The sequence below is a fragment of the Nycticebus coucang genome, chromosome 8, assembly GCF_027406575.1.
Source record: "Nycticebus coucang isolate mNycCou1 chromosome 8, mNycCou1.pri, whole genome shotgun sequence".
Lineage (NCBI taxonomy): Eukaryota > Metazoa > Chordata > Mammalia > Primates > Lorisidae > Nycticebus > Nycticebus coucang.
In genome coordinates this window covers 5,551,534-5,574,024 of record NC_069787.1, presented here as the reverse complement: position 1 = coordinate 5,574,024, position 22,491 = coordinate 5,551,534, and the positions used below count along the sequence as shown (strand labels likewise).

The following is a 22,491-nucleotide window of genomic DNA, read 5'->3' as shown; positions in this document are numbered from 1 at the left end:
TCCTCTTTTCTGGATTATAAAGTGTTCCTCCCTGGTCTTCCTTATAGTTTCAGATGTGATTATTTAATATTCTGCCAGCTTCAGGGTCCTCCTGGTTACTGATCACTTTGCCTCTCTTAAACAGCGTACCCTCATTTGCCACTGTTTGACAGGTGAAAATTCCTCCTGATTTTATTCCATCAGGCTGATCTAGAAGCTAAATCCTTGGAATAAAGACACCCATATGTTGGTATTTGCAAAATTTGAAAAATCCTTATGTCTGGTTAAGTGAAGGGAATGGATATGAAACAGATAGGGTTACAAGCATCTCAGTGTTGAATTTTACAGAATAAACATTTTTACTCTATCACAGCCCTCCATAAATCCAGATGAATATGTCTCTAAATTGATTGGAAAAAAAAAACAACAGCCCAGGGGTCAGAGAGTTCCCACAGTACTGTTCACTTTCTTCCTTGCTGACAAATCCAACTGGAGGTCTGTGCCTCTTAGAGAAAAGACAGAAGGACAAAGGTACCGCTCACGCCCTAAAGTGATTTCTTCCCTTCTGGGAGAGAAAGGCACCAGTCATCAGTACAAATCCAAGTCAGGATGCTTTTTAAACTCATGTCACTTGTTTATAATAGGATATCATATCATCCAGAGTTTCAAAAGTGACTGTGGAGGCTTGTGGTGGGTTGTCGGGGGTAGAAGCTGACTGTGTGGGGCCATGGCTCTCCCCAGAGCACTGCCCTGGGTCACTCTGCGTTGGTCCAGGCCTGCTCCACACCTGGCTGCTGAAAGAACCAGCTCTCTTTTGACCCATGAAGTAATCTGATGGTGGGGCAAACTCAGGATCTCTTTCAGCACGGAGATCTGATTGCCTCTTCGACCAGTATCCAAAGGAAAATTCTAGTGAAAATAAGAAAGAGAACTTTTAGGACTGAGTAGTGAATCAGTTGAATTTATTTTTACTATCTTCTAATTGTTATTTCTTGAAAGCTACTGCAGATTCTCTGGAGAATAAGGATAACGACAAAACTATATTACAAGGTATAAGTAATACCTACAAAGAGTATAGGAAACCAGGCTAAAAGAAAAGAAGTGACAACTTCCAGATGGGGAAGATTTCAAGGAAGCCTCTGCAGTAGGCTCTGGAAGACACTGCCAAAAAGGGACTAAAATTACATTTGAGAGGGAAATAGGACAAAAATAAAATACTCAAATCATTTGCTTGATATGACATTGTAGGTACTTCACACCAAAACACAAATTTTGTCCTCTACTGAGTTTGGGAAGATATAAAGACTTGGATATTTCATCTCTGTTTGGGGCCAGGCACGTGGCTCACACCTCCCAGCACTCTGGGAGGCCGAGGTGGGTGGACTGCCTGAGCTCACGGGTTCGAGATCATCTCTGTTTCTAATGGTGGCTCTTGCATTTCTTTACTTCAGCTTTGGATCTTAGAACAAATAGCATAAGCTAATGTTCTACTGAAACAATTTCTTTCAACGAGACATAAGCCCAGGTTCTTCTGAAGGGAGGCACCATCGTGAATTTACAGAGAAAGTGTGCAGAAAAATCTGGATACCCCAACAGAACCATATGTGAATCCCAGTTAACATACTGTTCAACAGAACGTAAAAGAGACTACTAAAAACACAGACCACGTTAGAACATCAAACCTTCATCTTCAAAAGCAGGTACTCAGAAATGTCATTCCAAAATGGTAAAGCCATGAGGACAGCACAAATCTGAAACTTCCCCCAAGTGCTTCTAAAAACAAACAAACAAAAAACGTTTTTCCATTCACTGGAGAGATTTTATACTTCAGAGTCCACCTCCCTTACCTTTTCCTCGGTCCCACTCCCGGACATGCGGCACGCCGGGCTTGGTGTCCTTCCTCTCCTGGACAATGACTTCTACTTTGCTACTCTGGGAAGCAGTAGGTGGAGTTAGCACAACCTCTGGTTCCAGTGGCAAAGGCCCAATAATATCTCCATCTATTTTGTGTAAGGAAATGAGACACCATTATAATAAAGCCTAATGGTATTTAAAAAATTACAGAACATGCTAATCCTGAAAATAAAAGTATTATAATAACCAGTATTTACAGAGTACTTACCATGTCTCAGGCAGTGGGTTATTTAAGTATTTTGTATACTACAAATCATTTAATTCTTGTAACAAGAATTAAATTCAATATTCCTGCATTATCCCCACAAAGAAAATTAGGCTCAGAGATGCCACACAGAGAATGACAGGACCCAGGATTCAAGAACCCAGGCAGGATGGATTTCAAAGTCCCCATTTCCCTAAATCAACAATAAAAGGATCAGAAATCCTCACATTACTCAATTGAAGGAACAATCTCAGAAGAAGAGAGAGGACCAGGAATCTGGATAAAGAACTGGAATCTGGTGCAAGCTGTTCAATTTTGGCCATATTTTAAAAACTCAAAAGAAAATGGAGTTTTAAGAAATACTGTGGTGATACTTTACATCTTATGGAAATGACAGATGTTCAGGAGATAGAACAAAAACAGAGAAATAATATGCACAGCTTAAGATGTTATAGAGATAGCCATCTATTGGAAACTAAATAGATGGTTTTCAAATTCCTTAATGTTTCCGGTTTCTTTTCAAAGCAAATTTTAATTTTATGCAGAGGTCAGAACATGGCCCGTAGCTCAGCATAGGCTTTCTCAAGAACTAGGGAGGCTCTGTATGTCCCTTAACACCCACACTCCCCTTTTTCCTTTTGATAACAGAACACCCCCAAGTTTCAGATGGGCACACGCCACCCCACTGGAGAGGCCATTTCCCAGGTTCCCCTGCAGCTAAGTGCCGCCCATGGGACCAAGCTCTGGCCCACCGGATGTAAATAGGTTACATGTAACTTCCAACTCACATCTCTAAAAAGGAAGCTGCTTCCCTCTCTCCTTTCTTTCTCTCTTCCCCTGGGCTACATCATAAGCAGGTGCTGGGGAACAAGTTATGACTGTGCTGGTGAGAGCAACATTTAGGGAGCAGCTCAAACAGCAGGACAGGAAGAAGCCTGGGACGACGTGACCAGGTAGGGCACAACTATTAACCTGCCCTGGACACCCACTCACCTAACCACCTCTGAAGTGTTAAATAGAGAAACAGGCTTCTATCTTCCTCAGCCATTCTCTAAAGGGGTCTCTTTGTTACAGTAGTTTAGCCCATACTGCCATCAACTGGGATAGTAACCTAGTCTGCCCACAGCATTTCACAGTGTCTCCAAGGGAGAATGTGCTCCAAGTTCCAAATGAACAACTTCTGAGACAGTTCTTTGATAAGCTACATGTATTCATACATCTAAATTATTTTACTGCCTGATTTTGTGAATATATTTCCTCTTATAAAAAAATATATAACCAATAAGAATTATAGCCATAGGAAAAAATTGAAGTCTAAAACATATATGTACACAACTAAACTTCTTAACATACCTTTTCTCTAAGTCTGAATTTTGAAACTATGCCATTATAAGAAGCAACTCAATGTATTGTTTTTTAATATCCTTGTCTACAGCCTAAAAATAACGAATGTCATTCTGCATCACTTTGGTTATAAAAATTGCTCCTGGCAGTACCTCAAAGACACACTGTTTGCTTAGAGACAAAACTAAATGGTTAATTTCCACCTTGCTAGCCTTATTAGTAAGACATCAGTGGAACTAAAATTTTCCCTTTTGAAGTTCAGAAATATGACCATGATATACCTCTATTTCCTTCTTCTGTTCCATCCTCTTGTGATTTCTTCATCTTTTTTTGTCGAAGTTTGGCAAGTCTTGCATCTAAGATAGCCTTTCGCTTTTCCTTTATGTTTTCTCGTTTTGTCCTCTGATCTGTTGTCTGAACAGAAAATTAGAAAATTATTTGCTTGAAGCCAAATTCATGATATTTCTATTCAAAAGGATGAAATAAAAACAGACTAATTGACTTTCAGGCAGCCTCAGAAGCTATCCTAAAGACCCTCAAAATGAACACATAGCTATACTCTTAGACCCCTCTGATGTCTTATGAAGTTTAGTAAGAGTTCACAGAGTATCCTGAAAGTTTTAACATTCAAGAAAACAAGCAATTGTGTTTTATTCCTTATTTAATTCCTTAAATAACTCTCTATTTTCCAGACCAGGCTGCCCCAATAGTACCACATTTGAAACCAGATTTAAAACATCAAAGTTACTTTTGAACAGTTCTAAAGACTGAAACACCAAAATAGTACTACAATTATGCAGTACCTTTATGCAACCTACAAGGAGATTTTTGAATACCAATTTTAATTCTTAATTTAGATTTTGTTTTGAAATATGATCCAACAAGAAACCAAATGCTCAAATTCTTGTTTTTTGAGACAGAGTGTCACTCTGTCGCCCTGGTAGAGACCTCTGGCATCACCGTACCTCACAGCAATCTCAAACTCTTGGACTCAAGTGATCTTCCAGCAGCAGTTCCCGAGTAGCTGGGACTACAGGCACCTGCCACTACACACAATAATTTTTTTTCTGTTTGTAGTACAGATGAGGTCTTGCTCTTGCTCAGGCTGGTCCTGAACTTCTGCGCTCAAGCAATCCACCTGCTTCAGCCTCCCAAAGTTCTGGGATTATAGGCATGAGGAACCAGGCCTGGCCTCAAATCCTTCTTAACATCGACTCTGAATTTAACATGTACCTGTTCACGCAGCATCTCTAAAGTTTTCATTTGCTTGTTTCTCAATTCTTTGTCTCGGGCAAAGGCAAAATATCCAACACCAAGTTGCCGGGCCTCTGAAATAAGTCAAAATTATCAAAGAGATTAGATTTCCCTGCCCAGTAAATTACCAAAGCCAAATTTCCCATCAAAGTAAAAGGAAATAGTGATATTTGGCATAAGTTTTAAAAAAGAAAAGAAAGCAGCTAAGCAAGAACAACAAAAACAAAAATTAGAACTAGTTTTCGTCTTATTTGATGATAAGTATAACAAAGATTTACTAATTTTCAGTCATGGGCTGTCTCCACATCTCTTGAGGAAACAAACTTTTGTTTGTTTGAGATTGTTTGTTTGAGACAGAGTCTCAAGCTGTCACCCTTGGTAGAGTGCCATGGAGTCACAGCTCACAGCAACCTCCAACTCTTGGGCTTAAGAGATTCTCTTGCCTCAGCCTCCCAAGTAGCTGGGACCACAGGCGCCTGCCACAACGCCCAGCTATTTTGTTTTCTTTTTTTTTTAGGTTGTAGTTGTCGTTGTTTGGCAGGCCCAGGCTGGATTCAAACCCACCAGCTCTGTTGCATGTGGCTGGCACCCTAGCCACTTGAGCTACAGGCGCCGAGCTGAAGAAACAAACTCTTAAATTAATAAACCCTTGGATAGGAAGATAATTACCAATATGAGTATTTTTAAGGCTATAAAGTGAACTTTTCAATTTCCAAAGCACGACCTTTCATTTCTAAGAGCTGTTGCTTTATGAATACTTTCCTTTATGTTTGTCATTAACTCAAGATTTTAAAAAATGATTTTAAAAGCTCCAAGGAAACAATTATACCATTTTCCCGAATATCTTCATAATGTACAGGCCCCACCGGCCTCTTCAGAGCCTCCTTTTCTTCTTCTTCCCATTGCTGGCGCTGAAGCTCTTTTCTCATATCTTCAGATAATAAGGTTTTTTCATTAGCAGGACTAATGAAACTAGAAGGAAAACAGAGAAAAACCTATCTTCAGATAAGGACTATGAGATATCAATGCTTAAGTTCAGTCAGCTGGATCACGGACAAGTAATACCACTTGATCCACAGTACTACCAGAAAACTGATAAAACTGTTTCACCTTTGCTAATCATGCAGCAGACTCCTTCCATTAGCAGGAGGGAATCTTGCCCTGGCACTCAAGACAAACAACTTTCCTTCCCATCCTGGTCCTGAGCTGAACAGAGGGGAGGTGGCCCAGGAAGGGAGGAAGAACTCTAGGCCTCCTTTGGATGGTCTCTTGTCCAGGGACATGGAAGCTGCTGAACACTGTGGCCCAGGCAATCTCCTGTCCTCACAGATGACTGGACCCTGAGAAGCTCAAGGTTTCTGCTCTTCCTTCCTTATGTGAAGCCCAGGCCTTCCCTGCAGGATGCCTGAACTTGGAGGACTTAGGGGGGCTTCTGCCAACACTTTTCACACAAAAATTACCTGTGGTAAGAGGAGTTTTATTCCCTTGGATGTTGTAGCGAGTTCTCTCTTAGGTCTGTCTTAGGCCACACATAAAAATCTAGTATAAAGCCCTTACTTAAAAAATGCAAAGATATAAAGAAAAAGTGAACAAGCTAACTACTTTCTAGGACCCATAGGTTTATGCACTAACCAACTGTGTCTACCCCTTTCTCCCGAAAGGCTGGTTTGTGGGTTTGATTTGTTACTCTGTAATTAAACATCTTTCCAAGTCAACAGACACAGCCTACTCATCCCTTTTAGGAGATGCACAGATGATCAGCCACCCAGGTTCTTCTCAGGGTGTGGATTACTAATGTGTGTGCGCCTGAACAGCTATAAAGTGCTTCAATAAATACTCTTAGACATTACAAGAAGTTCTTCTTATTGGGGATAGAAAGTGATTAATTATAAAACAGCTTCTCCCACAAAACAGTTCCAGTGGCTGCATTTCAGACCTGGACAAAACTTTGCATATCACACACTTACAGTCTCCCCTGAAGATTTTTGTCCATCTCCAGCAGATCTGGCAAATCCTTTCTCATACAGCGCCGGGATCTCCCTAAAGAATCCACATAATCCACCCTAAAAAAAAAAGTGGAACAGTATGAAGAAGGATCTGTACACAACAGGCGAGTCCCTGTGTCCGGCAGTTGGTGCACACTGAAGAGGTACAGGCCTCCCTGTTGAGAGTAACGCCCAACCTGAGAGACCACCACCACAGCCGAGAACGTCTTTATTAAAGTTAAAAGTTAATCACACCCTTTATGAAATCTCATTTTAAAATGATAAAAAAAAAATTTATCATTTATGTCTGTGATTTCAAAGACATGTCACCCATACAGTGACATCTAAGAACTTACTAAAATCTAGTTTAGACAATTCCAAATAACTCCAGGTTCCCAACTTGCTCATTTCCTTACAGTCTTCTCAAGTCTGACTTTTTATTCTTTCCCTATTTCTTCTAATTGGAATAATTATTCCCAGTGAGTTAGAAACTTTTAATGCAAGAAACTCACAGTATTTTTAGACTTGCTTTAATTAGGAGGAAGCTAAACAACATACCACTTTCTTCATCGTTGCCCAAACTAGAGAGCAGACCTGGGGCAGTCAGACAGACAGCAAGGCAACAAGAAATATTTTGACTTTCTACAACAGAAAGTATGAACGTATTTTCACGAAAAATATTTCTTTTGCATTATGATGAAACAGAATTTTTTATTTTTTAAATTATGAGCGGGGAATCTCCCACAGCCTTTAGCAGGGTGCTAAACACACAGGAAGGGGCTGGTAAGTACTAGGTGATAGACCAATTCAAGGTCAAATTCAACACGTACATGGTTTTGCTTGTGTTAGCAATTTCTTTCCTCTCGTGCAGTGCTGATTTCAATTGTTAGTTGTGATTTAAAAACTGAATACTTGGGACTCTGTTACTCCAGTTCTAAAGCTGATTATCACAAAAAATAAAACCTCCAATTGCAGAAAGCAGTTTCTTCTTATTTTTAATGAATGGGAGAAGAAAACCATTGAGCCAGATGGTCTGTGTAATTATTTACAGTATTTTTGTGGAAAGATTGTCTACCACCTGGAATTTAACTACCCAAAGGATTTTACAAGTAGTTACAATTCTGAAGCTTAATTTAAAAACAAAAATGTGTCAAAACTGCTTGCAATGCGTCTTCCTCCACCATATGGTGGCATGTGACACCTTCAATTGCCCTCCAAACTCTTCAAATCACTGGAGAATTGCTTGTAATCATACAGGCATTAATAAGCAAAAATTTTTTAAAAAGACATCAGACCTTTGAAAGGAGATAAGATTTCTGCAATGAAACGCAATCACAGACTATTCTGTTCCTGGAAAAAGCCTCCTGAACATATAGACCTTATTAAAATAGAAGTAGCAAGACAATAGCCAGCAACTGCTCCATCTAATCACTCATCACTGACCGAGCAACCCCGAGTCTTACTTGAGGCCATATTCAAAGGGCTGTGGGGGAAGGGAAGGCACATGACATGCTTCCTGACAACATTAGGCAGGATGTGAAGATGACCAAAAGTTTGCTTCAAATCTTTCTGGTAATCAATGCTAGTATGTGTCATCAGTAAATAAAAAAGGTAAGACCCCCCAAAACAGAGTGTGATTAAGTGCTGCCTGAGCTGGGATGAGGGAGGGAGCAATCACTCTGAAACCGTGAAGAAATGCAGGAAGAGACTGCAGGTTCTCCGTCTTGGGTTCCTCACAGCATGCAGCCAGATACCTACCCCAGCTGATACCTACTTAGATAGAAGTTTTTACAAGGCAAGACGACATCTGCTTTATCTCAATGAAAACGTTATTTCTGGACCAACGTGGATACCCAGAGCAGTAGTAAGAGGCAGGTTCTCTGCCACTCTCAGTAGCTGGGACTGCCATTTTCAGCTTGTCAGTGATGACCCACAGGGCCAAGGTCGTAAGGTCAACATATGCTGCCAAACAGTCCCTAGCAGTTCCCAACAGACATCCCCATAATAGAGACATTTGAGTCTCACTGGCAAGACAGTGGGCAGGTAGGGACATTCCCAAGAAATTATCAGAGCATGAGTACATCTTTAGGCAATTTCGAGCACTGCCAAACAAGTTTCTAAATAATAACGGCTTAGATAAGAGAAAATCATCATAATAGAATTTATGTTCTGATCTCTTTACTTACTGATACACTGACCTAACAAAAAGACATGAAAGAGCTCTATAAAGAGAATTATAAAACTCTAAGAGAAGAAATAGCTGAAGATATTAACAAATGGAAAAACATACCATGCTCATGGCTGGGAAGAATGAATGTTTTTAAAATGTCCATACCACCCAAAGCAATCTACACATTTAATGCAATCCCTATTAAAGCACCACGGTCATACTTTAAAGAGCTTGACAAAATGTGTACCTCGATTTATATGGAATCAGAAAAAAACTCAAATAACCAATACATTACTCAGAAATAAAAACCAATCAGGAAGTATCACATTACCACTATAAATCTATAGTGATAAAACAGCTTGGTACCGGCACAAAAATAAAGAGGTAGATTTTTGGAACAGAATAGAGAACCAAGAGATGAACCCAGGCACTTACTGTCATTTGATCTTTGACAAGCCAATTAAAAACATTCAGTGGGGAAAAGATTCCCTATTTAACAAATGGTGCTGGGTGACCTGGCTGGCAACCTGTAGAAGACTGAAACTGGACCCACAAAAATTGACTCTCATTGGATAAAAGATTTAAACTTAAGACATGAAACTATACAAATACTAGAAGACAGTGCAGGGAAAACACTCGAAGAAATCGGCCTGGAGAATATTTTATGAGGAGGGACCCCCAGCAACTGAAGCAACACCAAAAATACATTACTGGGATTTGATCAAACTAAAAAGCTTCTGCACAGCCAAGAGCACAGTAAGTAAAGCAAACAGACACTCTTCAGAATGGGAGAAGATTTTTGCAGGTTATGCTTCTGACAAAGGTCTGATAACTAGAATCCACAGAGAACTCAAACTGATCAATAAGAAAAGGACAAATAAACCCACTTCTATGTGGGCAAGAGACTTGAACAGAAACTTCTCTAAAGAAGACAGGCGCATGGCCTACAAACACATGAAAAAATGCTCATCATCTTTAATTATCAGAGAAATGTAAATCAAAACCATTTTGAGATATCATCTAACTCCAGTAAGATCAGCCCACATAACAAAATCCCAAAACTACAGATGTTGGTGTGGATGTTGGCACTTCTGCACTGCTGGTGGGAATGCAATACGGCCTTTTTGGAAAGAAGTTTGGAGAACACTAAGGAACTAAAAGTAGACCTGCCGTTCGATCCTGTAATCCCTCTACTAGGTATATGCCCAAAGGATCAAAAATCACTCTACAACAAAGACATTAGCACCAGAATGTTTATTGCAGCCCAATTCATAATTGCCAAGTCATGGAAGCAGCCCAAGTGCCCACTGACTCATGAATTGATTAACAAATTGTGATACAATGTATACCATGGAATACTATGCAGCCATAAAAAGATGGAGACTTCACATCTTTTATGTTTCCCTGGATGGAGCTGGAACATAGTCTTCTTAATAAAGTATCTCAAGAATGGGGAAAAAAGTATCCATGTACTCAATATTACTATGAAATCAATACATAATCAGCTACATATTCGTATGAATGGTAAAACATAACTACAGTCTAAAAAGGAGGGAAGAGGAAGGAGAGGAGAGGGGAGGGGACGGAGGAGGTCAGGAGGAGGGAGGATGTTTGGTGGGTCCTTACCTAATGTGCATAATGCAATGGTACATTTCAAAACTATTAAGAACAGAGTATAAATGTCTTGCCACAACAAATAAGTAAGTGAGGTGATGGTTGTGTTAATCAGTTCCATGTAAGCATTCCACATTGTATATTAAATCAGCACATTGTACCCCATAGATTAATGTACATAGTTATGATTTAATAAAGGAAAAAGAAAAAGAGTTTTGCTCTACCTATACATACGTAAAATTCAGAAATATTTCAGTAATAAAATAATGAAATACCTATTTATACTCCACAGACAGCAGCTTACAATCATGGGAATGAGGTATTGTAATCTCTACTCTGCCAGTGAGGGAACTGAGCCTCAGAGAGTTAGGAACTTGATAAAGGTTATATAATCGTAAAAGGTGGGCTAGGCAGGGTGGCACATGCCTGTAACTATAGCACTATCGGGAGGCCAAGGTGGGTGGATTGCTTGAGCTCAGGAATTCAAGACCGGCCTGAGCAAGAACAATTCCTGTGCCTGCTAAAAATAGAAAAAGTTAGCGTTGTGATTGGGCGCCTGTAGTCCCAGCTACTTGGGAGGCTGAGGCAGAAGGATTGTTTGTGCCCAGGAGATTTAGGTTGTTGTGTGCTTGTCTGATGCCATGACACTCTAGCCTGGGGCAACAGAGTGAGACTCTGTCTCAAAAAAAGAAATTAAAACAATGACAAAAAACAGTAAAAGGTGGAGCTGGAAGAGCTGTCCAAGGCCCAGTGTCCAATACCACACTGCCAGAAAGCATCACAGCCAGAGTAAGGTGTACTGTGCAGTCTCTTCCAGCTTCTTTTTGCTGGAAACAGTGATCACTACTTCCTAGATGATGACATGGGTCACTGGCTGCCTCCTCCCAGAGAGCAGGGAACCCAGCATAGGAAGGCCAGACAAAGGTAAGGCAGCAGCACAGGTAACAAAGAAACAGCTTTGGCTCAAATAAGAATTCCATGTTACCAAGCCTCCTGGGCCTGGCACACAGCAGGAGCTCAGTTACTACTTTTATCATAATTATTTCTTCATTGGAGTCACTGTTTTTACATCTACTATAACCTAATCCAAATTAACTTAAAAGAGAATTCTCAAAAGAAAACCTATGAAGAATAAGTAGAAATAGTTTGACAACTACCAAACAGAACCACTCTCAGAGAGTCAACACAAGCCTGAGGATATTAACAGATCTAATCCATAATGGTACCGACCATTCTTCGCTGGGGTCCTGGGGAGGAGGTATATCTTCCTCAGGAAGATTTTCTTCATCGTCGTCCCTTTCTCCTGCCTTTTGAGAATCTCTACTGGCACCAAACGCCTCCATTTCTTTGCGCTTGTCTATGATCTTCTGTGTGAAATCCACAAGGTACATATCCTCTACTTCTTCATCTAGGACATAAAAATCAATTTTCAGACATCAAAGAGGAACGCCACCATGGAATTGACAGGAAGCGACCTCCTGATGGCTCCACTGCCTGACAGGGCTAGTCAATGTCTCCACTCCTGAAATGTGCAGATACAGAGGCCACCCCAGGAACTGACATATACCACGCACAATTAAAAAGCCACAGTTTTCTGCTGCCTTATCAATATACTATTTGAGTGAACAATACCATCTCAGAATGTCACTTTAAGATTATGCAACAGTTTGATTTTAAGCGACTCATCTGGCTAATCACACCATACAGAAGGAGAACTGCATTTCTCATTTGGGGCCACATCAGGACAGACCTTTTTTGCTCCAGGTGTAAAATAGCTTTCTAATCATGGGGGCTGGCTGGATCACTTAACCCATTATACTGTTGTGGTATAGTAATTGAGTTAAAGGCCATAATATAAATAAAAGAAGTCAAAAGCGTTCCTTTCGAGACAAAGCACAGTCCGAAGCTCTACAGGGCACAGAAATGTGTAAGATACTGTCTGTCCTCGGGGCTTATGATTTATTTGAGGAGCTAAAACGCACACTGAAAGTGAAACAATAATCCATAACTTGAATTCATTTCAACCCGGGGTAGCTCGTGTAGTCACAGATAATGCTCATGTGAAGTTTCACTATACTGAATTTAAGATACAGTTACTTAAGTCTTTTTCTATGAGGACAGAGATTAGCCTATATAGACCAGATGTTAGGTGCCCCATTACTGGGCACCATCCCCACTTTTGAATGGGGAAAACTGGGGTTCCAAAATCTAACTTGCTCAAACATGAAGGTCCATCATACCTATCAGGAGGTTGGCCTGCTGGCTTTGATGAAAACAGATCTCCACGTGCACACTCCTTTGGACCTGACTTCTATCTTAATAGTAAAAGTAAAGTTTTGAGTCAAAAGAAGAAAGACTTGCCCTTGAGGGACAGCCACTCCTCTCCCACAATGCCCAGTTTTGTCAAGTGTCTGACCATCCTCTACCAGGCTCCCTTGCCTCCCTCAGAAGAGGCAAGCAGTGACCGAGGATAGGCAACCAGTGACCGAGGATAGGCAACCTGCTCTCTCCTGCTCTCCCTGGGCCCCAGCTATGCTAGGCCCGGCCCTCGGCTGGTTTGCACTTATCATTCACTCCCTATGGATCACTTTCTCCAGCTCTCCCCAAGAGACTTCCCTGACCATGTTTTCACTTTCCCCAACTTTTGGCAATGAAATGTGCACTGCCCCATAAAATTTTTTCTACAGTTGCCAAATTGTGGATTGGGTTTTTCTAGAGGGTGTGAGGACAAGGAGATTTATAATCATTATTTTTAAAGCAATTATAAGCATGTCACAGAAAAAAATAGAAAAACATAATCCCAGCACCTTGACACAGCCATAATTCCACTCAGCTGTTTTTTAACATAGTTGTAAAGTGCTGTAAATACAGCCTGCTTAGACCTGGTTTCTTAACTTTGCTTTGTCCTGTGCCATTTTCCTCCACCTGATGGTACCTCCTGAAGAGCAGAGACAGAGCACCTGGCTTCTGCCGCCTTTCTGTCTCCTCCTAGCACCCCCTGGACAATTAATAAACTACTGGTTTTCTTGTCTTGGTATAGCCACAGAAAGTAAACTTTTGATTTGATTTTTAAAATTTTTCTCTATTTATTTCAACGAATAATGTAGTATCAAAGGGCTCCATGAATTATAGACATTAAAGTATAAATATATACCATGTACATACCAATAAAGTCTCCATTAGTCATTTTTTCATATAATTTGGCTTTTTCTTCCAATTTTTCTCTAGAAAACAAAAAACACACAAGTATGAGAAATGGTCTTACAATTGCCCCACTGTCCCAGCTCCTCAGGCTGACAGATGCCATCTACCCACAAAGGCCACCCTGACAAGGTGAAAGTGGCCACAACTAACACTGACCACACCATCCAGCAGAGCCCCTCATACCCATCACATCTGCTCTGCTAACAAAAACAGAAGTTCCATGAAAGTATGGTCCATGATCTTTTATTCATTACTGGGTTCCAGTTCCAAAAACAACATCTGATACATAGCAGGTTGTCAATATTTGATGAATGAATAAATGAATAAACCAAGTTAAAATTCTAATAATTTAACTGCCAAATGCAACTTAAATTGACATGCCAAAAAAGAGAGATGAGTCTACACAAAAACATTTTCTGTTTGCAAGCTTCCAAAAATATCACCAGATTCAACGCAAAAAAAAAAAAATTTTTTTTTTTTTTTTTTTTTGAGATAAGAGTCCCACTATGTTGCCCTCAATAGAGTGCTGTAGCGTCACAGCTCACAGCAACCTCAAACTCTTGGGTTTAAGTGATTCTCTTGCCTCAGCCTCCCAAGTAGCTGGGACTACACATGCTACAACACCCGGCTATCAATGCAAAATTTTTTGCATTATTGTTTTTAGACAAGGGACCCTGGTCATCCATGGCTTATTAGGCTTCTCTAAAGAATCTAGAGACCAACTTCTTATAAATGATATGATAATGTCCTCTGTTTTACATAGAGGATGAATAATGTATTCATGACACATAGCTGATAACAAACATCAATCCTTGTTAGATCCAACAAAGCAGATTCTATGCTCACAGTAATTCTGGTGGCATTTACTGTTTAGAGGGCACAGACTGGGTAAGAGGCTAGCAATTCTTTAATCAAAAATACTTAATGATGGTAGACAGAAGCCCTAAAGTAGTCATCTAAGCTTTCTCTTAAGAATGATTACACTTAATTATAATGAACAATTTCTTTTCTAATGACATCAAGTCCCTGGGTCACATGGCTGTATGCTCTAAAGAAGTTAGTTAACCTTTCTGTGCCTTGGTTCCCATGCATATAGATGGAATAAAACCCAGATTTGCCTCCTAGAATTGTCATAAAGATGAATTAAAGATTAATTAAATTAATAAAGCATGCCATCAGTCATCTTCACTGTCACCATCCTCAATTACAGAAAGATTATACACATCCATTCAACAAGTACTTATTGCAAGCTTCCTTTGTGCCAAGCACTGTTTTAGGTGCTAAGGACTCACAGGAACAAGACAAAGCCCCAGCTCTCATGGAATTTCTATTCCAGAGAGGGAAATGGCAATAAATAAACAGAGAGAATTTCAGACAGTGAGAACAGTTGTAAAGGAAACAGGCAAGTGTGGCTGAGAGAGGGCCCTTAATGAATGGAGTGTTCAGTGGACCAGCGTACTTAAATTGGGCATCTAGTAGGGTAAGTTGCTCTATTTTGGAGTGCTCTTAATTAACTAGCTGTGTCATCACAGAGTCTTATTGTCTTAATGAAAACGTGAATAAAAAACTTAAAAAGTAAAACAAAAGACAAAAAAGGTGTCGGGTTAGAGTGAGTGCACAGGACACTCTGTATTTCAAAGTAAAAGTAAAAGTTAAAAAAAACCAAACCTAATTTAGATTAGGTGGTTAGAGGAGACCCTTCCGATGGGTCTCGCAGCAAGAAGTTACAGTTTGTGTAGCAAGAAGCAGCCAACCACAAGAGGATTTGGGGCCAGGGGAGCCAGCTGGGCAAAGGAAAGATTAGGTGGGAATGAGCCTGGTATTTACAAGAAGAGACACATGTGGCGAAGGGTACTAAGCAAAGGAGAGAGTGGTACAAAATAAAGACAGAGAGGCAGGCGGGGGCAAAAGCACATAGGAAAGGGTAAGAAATTTGGTGCGGTGTAGTAACAGTTTGCAGATGGCAGTGAGAGTCTAAAAATGAATAATCAATATTAAGGAACATGCTAGAGAAATGGACTCTGGGTTTAGTAGATGAGGATGTTATTATGAGTTTAAAGAACAATTTCTTCAGTAGAATTAAGAAAAAGGTAATTCAGAGGGCAAGAATAGGGCACACTTACCTGCAACCTGCCATGTTCCAGACACTATGTATCTCCTTTAATGCCCTCAAGGGCATACTCATGAACTAAGTATTAAGCATCTCACTTTAGAGATAAAGTCTCAATGAGTAAGTAACTTGCCCAAGGCCTGGATCAAGAGAGAAGCCTAGGACTGTGCTTGCCTGTTCTGAGCTCTGGAGAGAGGCAAACATCCTACAGACCATGCACAGCAAAATCAAAGCACTTCCTACATGTCACTACACATAGTATAGCAAAAGTGCCAGAAAAAGTATAGCAAAGTGCCAGAAAAAGCTCCAATTTACAGAGTAAAATAATAAAAGATTTTGACTCCTTTTGACCAAATCAAAAACTGTATCCTTAAGTAAAGTCTGAGCAGTTCAAATGCTAAGAAAAACAAGTCCACATTTTGTTTTCAGACCCAAGAGAGCTGAGCAATCTTAGCAACCACTGTTTACAACTACAGAGTTTTTACTATGCAATTATATCCAAAAGCATGTGCAGCAGTCATGACAGGCATAACTCGGAAATCTTTGAATTGAGGGAGATGCTGTCTTTTCTTTACAGAAGAACGCCAGCTAATCAAAATGGAAAAATAATAAAAACAGAATGACATAAATAGAAAATTCATTTTGAAACCATCAGTGTAGTAACTGATAACTAGCAAGGCTCACCAACCACAACAAACTACTGTGTGGAAACATGTTGGTGAACCGGATATTCAGATGGTCTCCAATTTCCCACTTCAGATTGCTAATAACTTTGTATGTGACAGGGCACTTTTACAATGGAGAAACCTAGCAGGCCTACCTCAACCAAGTAATCAAATTATCATCACCAATTATTCAAACTGACATTATGAGTCTCCTGATGGAATTCAATCATCTAAATGAATCGTTTATCAAAAACATTTAAAATGACTCTAACTACTTGTGGGATACTGCAAAAAGAACTGGCCTGGACTCATCAAAAATGTCAATGCTTAACACAACACAAAGGCAAGGGAATTGTTCCATATTTAAAGGAGACTAAAGACATTTGAAAACTAAATGTAATGTATAATCCTTGAATACTGGATTACATTTTTAAAAAAAACTATAAAGACATAATTTCACCAGGATAGCTGGTGAAATCTGAATATGAACTACATAATAGATAATATTATTTTATCAGTGTTAATTAGCAGCATTATGTACGGAAATGCCCTTGTTCTTAGAAGATAGATACTGAAATATTTAGATGTAAAGTATCATGACACTTAACATCTCTCTATACACTCGTGTATGTGTTTGACTGTGTGCATAAGAGAGGGAATAATGGAGAAAAAGTAAATGTGGGCTTAGCACCTGTAGCTCAGTGATTAGGGCATGGGCCGCATGTATCTGGGCTGGTGGGTTCAAACCCTGACAGGGCCTGCTAAAACAATAACAATAACAAAAAAAATAGCTGAGTGTTGTGGCGGGCACCTGTAGTCCCAGCTATTGGGAGGCTGAGGAAAGAGAATCATTTAAGCCCAAGAGTTTGAGGTTGCTATGAGCTATGATGCCCCCGGCACTCTACCGAGAGTGACATAGTGAGACTCTGTCTCAAGGAAAAAAAAAAAAAGGAAAGTAAATGTGGCAAGTTGTTAATTTATGAGTATGCAAATGTTCATTGTACCCTTGAAGTTTTTCAAAATAAAAAGCTGGGAGTTAAAATTTAGAGTTTCTAAATGCTAACAGGATACCACCTAGCCCAGAGTCACACCATGGGGACACTTCTTAAAAATTTGTTGATAATCTTAGTGTCCAACCCAGGTTTAAAGCAAGACTCTGCTGCATTTTTTAAAATAAGACTGTCTTATCTTTTTATAAGACTATATACAGATCTGCAAATTGTATTATTTTAAGAGTATTTATGGAGTATTTGGTTAGAAGGATTTTAAAAATCAAATCAGTAAATCAAAAGAACAAAATCTGAGCTTTCATTTCTTTACTTAAGTAGCCTCAAAGGTAACTATTTTCATAGAGCTTAATTTTACCGTGCTTTGTCTAAAGTCTTCTGTTCCTCAATCTTTTCTTCAGCATCCTTCTCAGCTCGAATTGAGACTCCTGCATTCTGTTTGCTCCAGATACTTGGCTTCTGGAGAATAATTTAAAAAGGTAAAATAGAACCATCACATGATTGCAAAAAAAAAAAAAAATCTCTACTGTGCATCATAAAAATAAAAGGTGGTCATTAGATCTTATGAATCAATGGATATAACCAGATGTTCCACCAGCTAACTTAAGTTCTACGAAAAGACTGGATTGTACAGGGCAAAGTTGGAATTGAAAAGCCCTCAATTGTACAAACAACTTCTTTACATGACAAGATGGAGTTATTTCTCTATTATCTTTTGTCTCCTGAATAATTATAACCTAAGTCAAGATTCCAATGGAAATGTATAGATTACAGAGGACTAATAATACACTTAGTAAACACCTTTACTTATAAGATTCACAACTCTTTAAGATCTTGATATTTTCTGCTATTTTTCTTATTACATAATTTTCTATGTCTGTTTGGATACATAAAACCAATATAGCCAGATAATCATCCATGAGACTGTAAACAATCCACTCATTAATAACATGTACTATTACAAAACAAGTGTTAAAGAATTAAAGCATCATAACATGCTTCTAAATAACCTTACTAATTTCTATTTTGATATCTAAAACATTTCATGCAGATATTAAAATATAAGAGAGATTTTTCCTTAACATTTATATATACAAATACCACTGACAATTTTAAAAGACTTAAGTACGGCATAATTTCCCAATGCTTGGAATCCATAGAAATAGTAAGATCTTATTCTTTACCTTATTATTTGTTTTTGGTTTTCCAAAAGCTCCAGAATCTTTCAGAAGTTTTTCTTGTTTGAATTCTTCTTGTTTTCGGAAGAGTTCAGCCTTAAGATCTACCAACTGGAATAGCACAAGTAAACAAAAATATTTCAATCAGTTCCCACAGGTGACTAGATTGCTAAATTACTTTAATTCTCAAAGCAAGATTTCAAGTTCCTCTAATAGCTAAAAATGAATACAGAATTAAAGATTTAAATGTAGAACTCAGTACTCTAACTTTCAACACTCAAGATTTTCCTTGGGCAAAGGGAAAGTGCTAAAGCAAAGTCAATGAATAAAGTCTGCATCTTTTAGATTCATATTCAACTTTTATTACTAAGCACCTTCTGACTGGCACAGAGCTTGGCTAATCTCATTTAGTCATCAGAACAATTTATTATTTCTACAGGGAAATGTTTTTATTCAGCACCTACCTGAGCACCCAGTTTGTGCCTGGCACAAAGCACTGAATCAGACATACTCCCTGCCTCACAGATCCTATAATCTAATAAAGAAGGTAATTTATAATACCAGTAAAATGTTACATTGAAATGTAACAAATATAATAAATGATGTTTGAGTGAAAGAAAGTAGCATAAAAGTTCAGAGAAGGGTGAACTGCCTGAAGAGTGATCAGAGAAAGCTTTGAGCTAAGCCTTAAAAGATAGGCAAAATTTCAACAGCTAGAAATAAAGCAGATTACCTGGATGATAAGAAAAGCTCCAAGTCTGACTTAGTTCATTTTAGAAACTGTAAGTTTAGCTAAATCACAGGGTCCAAGAAAGGAAAGAAGGCCAAGGCAAAGGAAACATGGCAGTTGGGTGAATAGCTATGCTGATCCCTCAGCTGTTATCAATCACCACTGTCTACTCTGTTAAAAAAAAGTATAGAATGAATTTCCTTTTTAAGGGTCCATGTATAGCTACTTATATGCATGGGCATTTGTAAATCAGATACCACTGACTTACTTTTAAGAAAAATAAAAATGATTAAGTTCGATGATTTCTATTTCAGAAGAAATCAATTTAAAAGTAACCACACGGATTTTTAATTTTATTTATTTTTTTGAGACAGAGTCTCACTATGTCGCCCTTGGTAGAGGGCTGTGGCATCACAGCTCACAGCAACCTCAACTCTTGCGCTTAAGCGATTCTCTTGCCTCAGCCTCCCAAGTAACTGGGACTACAGGTGCCAGAGACAACGCCCAGCTATTTTTTTGTTGCAGTTGTCACTGTTATTTAGCAGGCCCGGGCTGGGTTGGAACCCCCCTTCCTGGGTGTATGTGGCCAGCACCCTAACCACTGAGCTATGGGCGCTGAGCCAAGCACAGGGATTTTAATAATGCAAAAGGCAGGTTCATTCTAGAACTTAATATTCTAAATTCTTAAGAAACAAATGAAAAACTTTCGATTATTCTTTTCTTTTTTTTTTTTAAGAGACAGTCTTGCTCTGTCACCCAGAGTAGAGTGCAGTGGTGCAATCGCAGCTCACCGCAGCAACCCTCCTGCCTCTGCCTCCTAGTAACTAGGGCTACAGGCACATGCCAATAAAGCCCAGCTAATTTTATAAATATTTTTTGTAGAGATACACTGTCACTATGTTGTTCAAGCTGGTCTTGAACTCGTGGCCTCAAGTAATCCTCCTGCCTAGGATTAAAGGCATGAGACATCTTCCCTGGCCACATCTCTTCCAGGACTTCTTAATTACATCAATTTTCCAGCCACGTATTTTCCTATTCTACAACCACTTTTGAATTTTGAAAGCAAGATGCTCAGAAAATTATCGATTCTCAATTGGCACTCACTTCTATTACAGTTATTGCTAAAGTTAACCTGTCAGGGGAGGTTCACTTTAGTATTTACAGCTTTTTGGTTCCTATCATTAAACATAATAGCTTGTTCCAATTTTCAGCATCAGATGAGGAAAAGGACTCAAATTTTGAGACATTTACACTTTTTGCCTTGTACTTCCTTTATATCCTCCTACTCTGCAGTAAATTCAAGATTAAATCGAAGAGGAGGCAATTTGCTCTAATGTATTAGAAAAGGCAACAGCTTTGGAGTCAATCAGATAGAGCGAGCCAGGTTCTAGCACCAAGAATTCTGTGGGGAAGCTGGGGGAAGCACCTTCACCTTTCTGAACCTCAGTTTCATCATCAACTGGGGGACATTATAAAAGGGGGACATTAGTAGCACCCACCTCCTACAGCAGTTGGGAGGATTCAGTGAGCCAGCGCATATAAAGTGCTGGTACAAAATATACGGAACATGTTTCCTTCCTAGAGGAGCTAATTCAGCAAAACTGCTTACATCCCGTCACACGTCACAGTTCCCAGGCAGCGCATTCACAACTTTTTTAGTTCCTGAAAAGAGTTCGCGGGGCACGCTTGGATCCTGGGGAATAACTCACAAAGTTGCGGAAGGACCTTGCTGCTCCCTCCCTGGGTTGGAAGAGAAACCAGGAAGGGGGTAAGTCTGCCTAGCAGGAAAAGGCCGGGGTTCTTCTCCGACTGTAGGGGAGATAAAGCTGGGGAAGTGCTGGTCCTGGCGGGTAGGAAAGAGAGGAGGAAGGGAGATTTCTAACCCAGAGAAAACCTGGCTTAGGCCCGTGTCTAAAGGGTGAAGCCTGGTGCAGGTGCACGTCAACGTCAGAGGCGTAGAGCCCAGTCCAGGGGTTTGCAAGTAAGAACGCGGGTCCGGGTGCCCCGGCGGAGGAGAAAACCTAGGTTGAGGGAAGAGGCCAGGCCTGGTGGGTCCTAAGGGAGGAAACAAGCTAGATCGAGATTCTCGGGTGATGGAGGCAGGGAGAACTCGAAGTCCGCGGCATCGTCTCAGATCCTCACTCACCGAGGAGGCCGTGACGTCCAAAGGCTTTTTCCTCCGGTCCATCGTCGAGCCAGCGCGTCCTGGGGTCGGAAGGAACCTTTCTGCAGCCCCACAGGCCCGGCCAGGCTACCGCCGGCGCAACCGGAAGTGCCTTTGACGGGAGCCGCCGAGTTTTCGTGAGTTTGCGACGCCAGTTTGCGGCCGCAGCGCCATCCCGCCATCTTGAGAAGGTCGAAATGTGGTGCGCCTTACGTTCACCACCGCTTGGAGAGGGTTAGAGCGTGCGCAGTTGACATTCGCTGGTCACAGTCACGTTGAGGAGGCGGAAGGTAACAAGGCCTGATGTTGGCGCCATCTGGAGAAGGGCGGAATACAGCTTTTAATTGTAAAGGACGCCATCTTGAGTGGGGAGGATCGGTGGAGCGGAGTCTCGGAGGGCGCCATCTTGGGGAGGGCGGAGTGAACTCACGTGTCTCCGGAAAGGTGATTAGTAGAACTGGAAGAAAATCTGCGTACAAGTCATGGACTGCCTGTCTGGGTTTTTTTTCATACATTAGTTAATTCTTACACGAACGTGATTACGCTAATCTTAGTAGAAATAACAATAGCTAACACTAATATAATGCTTATTGGGTGCTACTCAGCTGTAAGAAGGCGAACTAGAAAGCTGATTTTCTGAGTCGGAATGGCTGCTACTTCTCTGTGCCTCACTTTTCAAGTGGGAATATGATTTTATTTACCTCGTGAGATTTAATAAAGGTTAAATGAGCCAATCTTGATGAAAATGTTCATGATTCTGATGACAGACTAATGACCCTCACTACCGCCCCCCACCGTCCACCTGCCGGCTCCCAGAATACATGTCTGGATGGCGATCCGTTACCTTATAGACAAAAGGAAATGTGCAGATGTGATTAAAGGTATTGAGATGGGCGATTAGCCTGGATTATACACGTGGGCCAAATGTCATCACAACCGATTTTACAAGAGAGAGAAAAGAGGGTTAG

General features: G+C 40.2%; 1 protein-coding gene across 2 annotated transcripts; it reads right to left on the bottom strand.

Annotated features, from left to right (window-relative positions):
- Positions 1 to 589: 589 nt before the first annotated feature.
- Positions 590 to 22,175, bottom strand: CCDC174 (coiled-coil domain containing 174). Of its 2 annotated transcripts, none has more exons than XM_053600060.1 (11): positions 21,506 to 22,175; positions 18,636 to 18,740; positions 17,810 to 17,910; positions 13,631 to 13,689; positions 11,696 to 11,873; positions 6,664 to 6,759; positions 5,526 to 5,668; positions 4,676 to 4,770; positions 3,724 to 3,856; positions 1,827 to 1,979; positions 590 to 888 (listed from the first exon to the last, which is right to left on the bottom strand). In XM_053600060.1, the coding sequence occupies exons 1-11, from the start codon at positions 21,545 to 21,547 to the stop codon at positions 602 to 604; spliced, it is 1,392 nt and encodes a 463-aa protein (XP_053456035.1). In that variant the 5' UTR covers positions 21,548 to 22,175; the 3' UTR covers positions 590 to 601. The 2 variants fall into 2 exon arrangements, 1 of the variants encoding a protein (XP_053456035.1); XR_008381796.1 differs by having other exon boundaries at positions 782 to 888; positions 1,662 to 1,979; positions 21,506 to 22,174.
- Between the last annotated feature and the right edge of the window lie 316 nt (positions 22,176 to 22,491).